The sequence below is a fragment of the Cynoglossus semilaevis genome, chromosome 1, assembly GCF_000523025.1.
Source record: "Cynoglossus semilaevis isolate Cse_v1.0 chromosome 1, Cse_v1.0, whole genome shotgun sequence".
Taxonomy (NCBI): Eukaryota; Metazoa; Chordata; class Actinopteri; order Pleuronectiformes; family Cynoglossidae; genus Cynoglossus; species Cynoglossus semilaevis.
In genome coordinates, this window is record NC_024307.1 from 32,666,443 (window position 1) to 32,676,953 (window position 10,511).

The 10,511-nt window shown below is 43.8% G+C and overlaps 1 protein-coding gene across 1 annotated transcript in view; it reads left to right on the top strand.

The window, feature by feature from the left end:
• Positions 1-10,511, top strand: part of dock11 (dedicator of cytokinesis 11) — a 47,468-nt gene that overhangs the window by 8,917 nt on the left and 28,040 nt on the right. The window contains exons 4-15 of the mRNA XM_008327512.3: positions 28-110; positions 637-703; positions 1,913-2,008; positions 2,867-3,001; positions 3,487-3,670; positions 4,493-4,572; positions 5,531-5,614; positions 5,823-5,963; positions 6,920-7,195; positions 9,544-9,666; positions 9,757-9,839; positions 9,951-10,073. Of these exons, the coding sequence (XP_008325734.1) occupies positions 28-110; positions 637-703; positions 1,913-2,008; positions 2,867-3,001; positions 3,487-3,670; positions 4,493-4,572; positions 5,531-5,614; positions 5,823-5,963; positions 6,920-7,195; positions 9,544-9,666; positions 9,757-9,839; positions 9,951-10,073 (1,475 nt within the window). The remainder of the gene's footprint in view (positions 1-27; positions 111-636; positions 704-1,912; positions 2,009-2,866; positions 3,002-3,486; positions 3,671-4,492; positions 4,573-5,530; positions 5,615-5,822; positions 5,964-6,919; positions 7,196-9,543; positions 9,667-9,756; positions 9,840-9,950; positions 10,074-10,511) is intronic.

Here is a 10,511-nt window from a genome sequence, read left to right on the forward strand (position 1 = left end):
GCTCTCTCTGTGTTCTCCTGTTTATAGTGCATCAAGATGTACAACACCGACTGGCACGTAATAAACTACAAATACGAGGCCTACTCCGGTGACTTCCGCATGTTGCCAAGGTAAGAACGGTGGAAGTGAATTAGAAATGCGAGGAATTTGAAAGATAAGAACGGACAGTTTTTTTAAAAAACATCCGGTTTGTCAGAGGTGTGTGAGAACGGGCCACTCCTCGGATGCTTGGGCAGAGCCATGGACAATGCTGTGTAGAAATTGAAGGAACTGCATGATTTTCTTCTTTAGGCACATTGGCCGCAGCTGTTTGGGTGCTGATAAATTCCCTCAAGGAAGTTATTTTTATCACCTCTCTCTGCACTGGTACCAGAAATTTCAGTGAATGAGATTTATGTGGAACACTTTTCTACTACTGCCACTGGAGCTCTATTAAAACAGGATACATGTTGCAAGTGAGATATTTTTGAATCCTGCCATAATGTGCCTCACGCCTGCCCCACATAAGAAACAAACGAACCCCTTATTGTGGTAAAGCACCTTAACCATGGCTCTTTCCTTACATGGAAAGAGCAGCATGCGGAGATTGATTGAATTTATTGACCGCTGACCTGCTCGCGCTGTCTTTTTTCGCAGCAAAGGCCTGAAAACGGACAAGCTGCCCTCCCATGTGTTTGAGGTCGATGAAGACGCCAAAGATGAGGTGAGAGTTGTCGGATCGCCGACATCAATCGCTGCACGGTGCTCTTGAATCAGCCGATGCTTCACAGACACAACATGCAAATGTACACCTGACTAGATTTATTGACAGGCTTCTTAGAGCTGACTGTGTGTTAATCGTTTTAGAAAATGGACACAAGACACATGTTTGGCTCCAGCGAACAGCAAGATCAGTGTCCGTGCAATGTATGCTAACAGAGCAGACATGCACACTGGGAACTGCTCACGGTGCTGGGAAGAGTCACAGTGACGTACGGCCTTCTGGTCCGTCAGCGTGACCCCAGCTGTCTGAGTGCAGGACAGTGAAACCTGAAGCAGTATACGTTCTATAAATAGCTGTTTTCGATCCTCCTCTTAACCTCCTGCAGGATGTGGATAAACTTAGACAGAGAATGGGTTTAATAGAAGAGGAAAGACAGTGAAGCAGTCTGAGACGTACAGGACAAAGACACTGCTTTTTTTTCTTTCAAAAACCTATAGTGCTTTTCTTAAAAAAAATTTTTTTCTGTATCCAATAAATGACCAGGCACTTTAACCTGACTTCAGCTGTATAACAATTACACACTGATAAGGACATGACTGTTAGCTGACAATATATAGACGTGAGTTACGTTGTGACAGGAAGTGAATGCTTGGCAACCGATCACTAACGTCGACTTTGCCTTCAAAGGGAGGCCCAACAGCGGGAGAAGGAGGAGAGCAAATTAGATAACAAGGTGGAGCAGGAGAGGAGGAAGAGGCCAGACGTGGAGAGGACAAAATACCCCTCCAATGGGATTAGTCTCATTTCCATTGCGCATGCTTGTGTGTGGAGACACAGACACACCTCGCCACACGTCGACCCTTTTTAACTCAATGTCATAGTATGAATGTCGCGTTCCTCCCCTACATTAAGTCGATTGGCCCTGTGTGCCGTGATGTGACACAGCATCAGTCGCACGATGGAGTCCGTTTCATCAAATAGTAAATATTTCACCTAATCTTCAAACGATTTGTCCAGATGTTGTGCGATCGTAAAAGACTTCCTGTTCTGTTGGCAGGGCAGATGACCCCTCGCCATCTACAATTACACAGTCTGAACATAACTCCTCTTCTTCTGCCAGAGACCTATCACTATTTTGAGTATTTGCGTGTGCAAAACTAAAAGCAAAGCCAACGTTGATAAATGCCTAGTGTTTGTTTGTCTTGTCAGGACACAGCTTCGCTCTGCTCCCAGAGAGGAGGCATCATGAAGCAGGGCTGGCTACAGAAAGCCAACATCAACAGCAGTCTGTCAGTCTCAATGAGGGTGAGTCAGCGCCAGACCTCCTGTCTGTTCATCACAAAAACGGATCATCAGGAACCACATTAACAAGCACCAGTCACACTGTGTTTTCTTTTTTTGTTGGCCGTATTTGACATTCATACTTCCTCGCCATTAATGTCCCTTTGTGTATAGCCATTAATCACACTTAAAGCTGTAAATGTACAAATAAATGAGTTTGTCAGGGCACGGGGGACAAAGAGGGGGGGTGTAAGGCAGGAAGCCCTGGCAGAAGCACAAGGAGTGCATCTCACCTCACCAGAACGTCATAAATTCAACTGCAGATGAGGCCACCAGTCATTCTGCACTTCTATGTACAGTGGAACCTCGAGATATGAGCCCTCTAAAAAACTCCCTCATTAGTGCTAATAATTCCTGTGATATAAAATAAAATGTGGTTTTATGAGTTCTTACGATACAGTAGCTGCTAATGGCAGCATGTGTGGAGGAGGAGGAGGGAGGGAGGGAAGAGAGTTGGCCGGTATGTAGACATTTGATTCTGTACCATACCTTACACATACACTACGTAACTTAAATAAACTTACTATTATGAAGAATACTGCACAAAATAGAGAGAAAATCACGTAGATAACGCAAACACAAGACTCGCGGGAGATGTGTATGGAAGTCAACAAACCCGTGAAGTGAACGAGTGAAGCGGCCACCTAGCGTCGGCGTCTGTAAGCGTGCTCGTATCTCAAATCTTTACTCGTATCTCGAAGCAACAATTAGCTCAAAGGCTTGCTCGTATCTCGGAATACTCGTATCTCAGGTTCCACTGTACTTCAGTTGCCAGAAGTGAAGGTCTGACTCACTCTTCTCTTCCCTCTCCTGAACATGCAGGTGTTCAAAAGGAGGTACTTCTACTTGTCTCAGCTCCCTGACGGCTCCTACATCCTCAACTCCTACAAGGACGAGAAGAACTGCAAGGAAACCAAAGGCTCCATATACTTGGACTCATGCATAGATGTCATTCAGGTAAACTGCGAAAGAAATTATACGATAAAAGTCCCCAGTCGAGAGTCGATAACAGACTTTACGCTGTTCATTTGATCGAATCTTGGCCACGCCCGCTGAGCTTTCACATCTTGGCATCAGTATCAAGCCCGTCAGTGTGAATCTCGCTGCATTTGTTTGGCTTCATTGAAGAGAATTACTAGATTCTCCTGACTTGGCCAGAAATGTTCAGTCCTTACAGACTGCTGTTGCTCACTAATGGAATGGCACATCACTCAGATCTCCACTGACTGGCAGGGCTGATAGAAAAGCTTTCAGTTTGCTAGAGACCCTCTGGACGGCGCTGTACATTGTGGCTAATGGGTCTATTTATTCAAAGTCCCACTGCTCTAATCCCTATTTAATTTTGCACTGATAATCGGGAAATCTAGTGTGTCTGTGTGTGGTGTGAGTTCAAGGACACGTGAAAATGAATTCAAATAAAAGTTCTCATTTGAACCCTTTAGAGCCAAAAGATGCGCCGTAATGGCTTTGAACTGAAGATGCAGGACCGCTACAGCCACTTCCTGGCTGCGGACAGTGAAGCAGAGATGGAGGACTGGGTGTTGACTCTGAAGCAGGCTCTGCTGAGCAGCACCGAGGCTGGGCAGGACAGGCGGAACGGCACAGAATCCCTGGATTGTGCTCTGGGTTAGTTGCATTATAATGTTTTTTCATTGTCAGGCCTGATTGGAGATGTTCCACTATCCCCTCATTTAGTTATGAAAGGTTTCTTTATTCTGCTGACTATAATAATAATAGTAATATTGATTGTACTGTATGTTCAAGCATAGCCTCTGAGGCTGCTGTAATAAGTACAGAGCCTTACTGTAATCCCTCTTTTGGCAGTGGGGGGAGTCCAGACCTCTAGCTTCCATGTTAACGGCCTCGTATTACAGTAAAACACTGGTAAATGTCTTAATGTGACACACCGTACCGAAGCAAAGTTCTCGCTAACGTCAAAGCTTATATCAGATCCTAGGGTTTTATTTAATCATATTTCTTAGTTTAAATCCTTTACCGTAGCCTCTTCCAGTGAGGATTCAGATAAAACTGCTCGACTCGTCGCGTTTCCTGAGCTGTGGAGGAATTCCAGCTCGTCCATGTAGCTTGCTGCCAGCATCCTTGGACTAATAATATAGTGTCTGTAGAAAAATTCCATTGAAACCCAATAGCCTTAGCTTTTGCACACAAATCTCAAAGATGCTGATGAGATGTTGGGAGACCATCCAGGAGGACGGAGGTACTGTTGGAGTTCAGTCAGTCCATTATGATTTCCACCGGGTGTCAGCAGAACAGTGAATGGCTTCTTTGTAATTTAGCCAAAGAAGTCTAGTAAAAAAAAATAAAAAAAACCACGGGATGGATCAGGGGATCCGTTGTGCAGAATTTTTACCGAGCACAACTTCACACTAGATACTGTTTTAACATCAGACTGTGGTATATTTCCTAACCTGTGTTCTGTCCAATCAGACGATGACACCACCAGCCAAGGGAAAGGTGAAAGCCTGCTGGAGAGTTTGGGAAGGAGCTTACACCCTGAACTCATGAAGGTGGCGTTTTTTTTTTTAAATCATATTTTGAAGACTTACATATATATCTGGAGATGATAGTGTGTGTATTGAAGACTGTGCCTATGGTAGTAACAGAATTTATACTGCTAAATTCAATAATAATAGTACAACCAAATGACCTGAGGCGACTGGAAAAGAGCTTCTGGTGAAAGCCTGAAAAAGAAGTATTTTATGAAAATACACCTCCCTGAAACTTAGAACAGTACTGTACATGTAGGCGTTACCTCTGACTAAACAATTCAGGTGAAAATGTTTATTGGCAAGTAATATGCTGTTTATAATTATCTTGGTGATAAAAGAGCAGCTCATTTGTGGACCAGATGTGTCTTGGAGCCCCAGCACTCGTCGTTGCTCTCTGCAGAGACCATGCAGCTCTTACATGTCGATAAACCCAGGGCTACATGCAGACAACAAAGCCCTCTGTGCCTCGTGCTCTTGTTCCTCTCTGTTTGCTCTGGGCTACTTCAGCACAGCTTTAGCGGCTCCGTGAAGAAGATCTCTAGTGGGTTTGCCTGAAGGCTGCACACAGTGGGAGCAAATACACGGAGAGGGGAAGGAGACGGGAAGGAGATGGATTAGGGCTCTTTACTGTATAATGTCCTGAGGGTTTGATTTGTTGTGACCTCATTGGATGTTTTCGTCTTTCTTCCGTCTGGGTCTGTAGTGCTGCCTGTTTGTCCTTTAGTGGATTTATGGAAACATACGTCCATGTTGGTTCGAAATACTGTAAGAATACTGCTCTAGTACATCGGCAGTAATACCATATTAATACACATTTTTTACTAATACGGTGATAATCACTTTTTACCTTTATTTCCTAATGAGAAATGCTAAAACAAACAGACACAAAGTCCATGTTCTGCCAGAGAATGAAAGCCATTATGAAATTCATGTTAAGATTTTTTTTTTGCACACATTCCTCCATTCATGTCTGTAGTACGCCAGGGAGACGGACCAGCTAAATAAGATCAACAGGAACGAAGTCAGACAAAAGATTTTCTCTCTGGATCCTGAAACACAGGTACAGTTGATTCTTCTCTTGTACTACTCCAGCCCTTCATGTTTTATTCATGTCACTATTGATTCAACTTTCTGACGCCTCCTCCTCTTTTCTCGTTTCCTTTTCCTTCATGTCCACCCTGTTTCTCATCGCCTCTACTCCTCTCTGAATCTCTCTGTGTGCCCTGCTGGCTACATTCTTCTCCACCTCTCTCCCATCTGACTCCCAGAGGCTGGACTTCTCAGGCATCGAGCCCGATGTCAAGCCATTTGAGGAGCGATTTGGCCGCCGCATCATGGTCAGTTGCCACGATCTGACCTTCAGTCTCCAGGGCTGCGTTAGTGAGAAGGGCGACGGCGTCCTCACCAATGTAGGTCATTACCCGACTGTCACAACATGTACTTTCATGCCATGACCCGCTTATGACAAATCAAGATGAAATTAGTTATTTTGATTGAAAGAGGAAAAAATAACCTAGATTTTGGACTCTTTAAACTGCGGTCCTTGATCTCTCTCCTCACTATGCTTCATCATTAAAAAAAATCAATTTCGTGATGATGTGACAAGAGCTTGATGTTTTTACCTGAACGCTCTCGACGCCCCCTACTGCATGTCTGAGCTGCAGTCGTAAAATGTTATTTTAGGTCTTCTCTTCCTGTATGCTGCAGCATTAGAGGGGCTGTTGGCTGCACTAATGCGACTCATGTTGTGGTCTGGATGCAGCCCATAGTCTGGCTCTCTCCCTCCACTTTTGCCGTCTTTAATGTTTATTGGACGGAGAGAGGCCTGTCCATCATGGCATTAGTGCACAGTTATTCAGACGTGTGTGGGCTGAGCTAGAGAGAGAGAGAGAGAGAGCGAGAACCAGCACTTTACTCCAAACTAGAGATCAACTTACGTTCCAAGGCAATTTCACGTCATGTAATAAATGATTTATTTCACTATCTTTAGGCCTACTCTCTTGTATGATTACACACTAAATTCATCACATCTGCAAATGTCTTAAAGGTAAAGCATTTTTTCCTAAAACCATATAAATATGGACTTGTGAGGCAGAAATATTGGTCATTCTTTCCCAAAGACTGGGTCGCGACCCTCAGGTGGGTCGCAAGAGATTTGTTTTTGGGGTCGTCTCGCATCATGTTTCCCAGGAGTTTACAAATAATGTCTATTGACTTGGGTCGTGAAGGTTTGTGACTTTTAAAATATGGGTCCCCAGGAAATACGTTTAGGAAACACTGATTTAGAAGACATTATAGTATCATAATCCACCAGTACTGCTGGTGCGTAAAAGTGTATATTGCTCATCTCTTCACTGATTCTCAGGTGGAGCCTTTCTTCATCAGCCTCGCCCTCTTCGATGTCTCCAAGAGCTGTAAGATCTCGGCGGACTTCCACGTTGACCTCAACCCGCCCTGCGTCAGAGAGTTGCTGACAGACACCTCAGGCCAGCTCTCTCCATTCTCTGACTCAGAGGGTGGAGGTGCGGCAGAGAGCGGAGGAGCAGGAGGAGGACCAATGGTGAATGGAGACTCTGGGAAAGGCAACAGTCTGCCTGTCCTACAGAGAGTGTCAGAGGCCCTGCTGCGCTTCCCCACACAGGTAGGAACCTGAACGACAGGAAATGACTTCTTGTGAGTCAGTAAGTTGTGGCCGTGCCGCTCAGGACTGGATGTGAAATCCCGACTGACTATTTGTGTGGAACAAAGTGTGAAGAACACAGTGTTTTTAGTTTTTGCAATATTCTGATGAACGTATCCTCGGGCAAATGAGTAATTCTTAAGGAATCATATCACTGAATACAAGTATTTAACATTGCGTAATCATACTACGAAGAGCTAAAGTTTGAAATCATTTTGGTGGCTGCTGGCCCGCTTATACACAGAACTACATGTTCAGGATATTTTTTGTGAAATTATATTTCATAAAATATGAATAGATAATAATAGGTATCTTATATACTTAACTATTGTTAATTAGGTTCTGACTGTACTGGTCCACCTCACTTGGTATCTAATCAGGTTGTGACCTGAAATGAGTTTGACAGCCCTGGTTTATGATGTGTGTTTAAGACATGAGGCAGCTGAGAGGATGTCACCAATACAGTATTGTGTGTCACTTTATTAGAAAATGGCTGAGATGTCGTGATGTCAGTAACACAGAGGACACATTGCATTCACTTGTGGCATGAGCATCAAAAAACTATGAAATAACTATCAACGCTATGGAGAAAAAAAACATTATTCCTGTCAGAAATAATAGCAAAATGAATAGAAAGTATTAAAATGATGTCAACAGGAAACGCAACACTTCCTTAGCAACCTTCAGGTCATGCTGTATACAAGCTGTTTACCATCACTAGGCTTTGCCGTCCTGTCTCAGGGTGGGGGCGGGAGTCGACTCCACGCCCCCCTTTTTTCATCGTCACAGAGCTCTGTAGACCTGACGACGGAGAAACACAGCTCTTCACTCAAAGTTAAGTTAATAGTTAAGATAATAGTTTTCATGTGAAACATTGAGCTCACGCTGCAGAGTTTAGAAGTCTTCCTACCGTAGTTTCCTTCTTGTGTGCGCGGGACGTGATGCAAAGCTTTATGGCTGGTTGCTTCCTTCCTCTTCACCAGTGTGTTCAGTTTATGGGTTGAAGCAGAAGGCCGTGGGGGGAGCATTCGTATTCTGGAGCTGTTCCTGCTGCAAAATGAGCAGAAACCTACAAGCAGAAAAGCTAATAAATCAGCCGCATATTTACTTTTCTCTCTCATAACTAGGAACAGATCTGTCATCGCAGCTGATGGAAGGCAGGGAGAAGTAGTAAAAAGACAAGTAGAATGTCAGACTCCACTACGTTGTAAACACACGAGGACATTTGCAGTAGAGGAGACGGCGTTTACTCTGAAGCAACGCAGTAGTTTGCAGGCAGCTGGACTGTCTGGGCTAAAAAACAATTAAAGAACTTCCATATGTTTAATCTCTAAAGACCTAATGTTACGTTCTGGTGGCCCGCATTTGTCAAAGGTTTTCACCAGCAGAACACACACTATACATAAATATGGTAGGCTGTGCCTCTGTGATTAGCGGCTGTTCCAGCTCAGCTGACCACACTTTAATTTAGGAGCTCTGGGTGTGGTCCAAGGACGGGCCCTTGTGTTCTCCATATCCTTCTCCACTACATCAGCAGCATCTGCAGCAGGCATCACATAATTGAAAAATCCAATACATTAGCCTGGCATTTGGCTGTAAACTGGCAGCTGTAGCAAGGTTTTTTTTTTTTTTTTTTAACTTTGATACTTAGTGCTAATAAGCTATTTTGGCTGGAAATGTGGGAATCTCTGTGTTGAAAATATATGGTGATGAGTGGCTTATGAAAACACATCAGGATGCCAGGGATTGGAAACAGATGCAGCCAGAAGAGGTCAGATGGGGTCGCTGTTTGGAGTGTGACTTGACTGTATGTATCTGGGGCTTCTAATGGAATATGGCATGCTGGACATAAGTGTACCACTGCTGTAATGCTTGAATGATATCAAGCCTCCAGCCACTAGGTGGCAGCAACTCATACAGTGGTTTGTACAGATAAAAATATACATGTTATCAGGTTCTCAGTAGTATTTCAATTTGTGAGGTTGTTGGTTGGAGGGGTGCTCGGGAGGGGGGTGTGTAAACATTTCTGTTCCCATGGGGGAGTGCGTGTCAGAAAATAATTGAGAACCACTGGTTTGATGTAAGCAATGGCGACAGTAGCTTTAAGAAAACCAAAAATAGACATGAGCACCGTGTGGTTGTCCTGTATCGCTTGAACTCAGAGCAACCATTTATTCACCTCAAGCTAAACTTTGAGTAGAACCTCTGAGGCCACTCTCCTTTACATCTATGTCATCCCTTGGATTTTCTGTGGTAAACAAGTTAATCTGGCAAATCTGTATTCATCTGACTGTCTGTCCACCTTACAGGGGATCTTCTCAGTGACCAATCCTCATGCAGACATCTTCCTCGTCGCCCGTGTGGAGAAAGTATTACAGAATGGCATCACCCATTGTGCTGAGCCATACATCAAGACGTCGGACATCACCAAGGTCTTTGCTTTTCAACCCTTTTTTTGCACAATACGAAGTAGCAACGAGCTACATTTTTTAAAATGTTTCTTTAAATTTAATTTTGCACAGACAGCTCAAAAGGTGCTCAAAGCTGCCAAGCAGACATGCCAACGCTTGGGTCAGTACAGGATGCCATTTGCCTGGGCTGCCAAGTAAGATGGGAACATATATATATATAATATAATATAATATATATATAAATAATAATTTTATGTATTATATGTAATGGTGAACAGATGTCAATGTGAACTGTGTGTTTTCAGGCCGGTGTTCAAAGATGCTCAGGGAAGCCTGGATATGGATGGCAAGTTTTCTCCACTCTATCGCCAGGACAGCAGCAAAATCTCCACGGAAGACATCATCAAGCTGCTGTCTGACATCAGGAAGTGAGTCGCGCGGACGTGTACAAGAGACGGTTGTCTAACAGTGCACGTTTTATATGTATTTTTTGGCTCACAAAGTCCACATTAGAACATTAAATAACGGCTCACAGACTTCTTCACTTATTCAACGTTGACACATTAACCTGCATATCAGCTTATAGTGCAAATGTCTAACACCCAATGGTTGTGGGTTGGATTCCATGTTCAGTACATTATATGCCAAAAGATGGCAAAACTTTCAGGCTTGTTGAGTGGTCGTCATTAACACCATTAACAACTACTACATTAACATCTGTCACCAACAAACTACACAGCTGCTTCTGTCCAAGTGGAAATGGCAAATCACTGTGTGTGCCTCCAACCAGAATAGCTCTTTTGAGGTGGACTGAGCTGCCGTGACATGAAGTCCCATTTTTTCATGTATTATAATCAAGAGCAGTC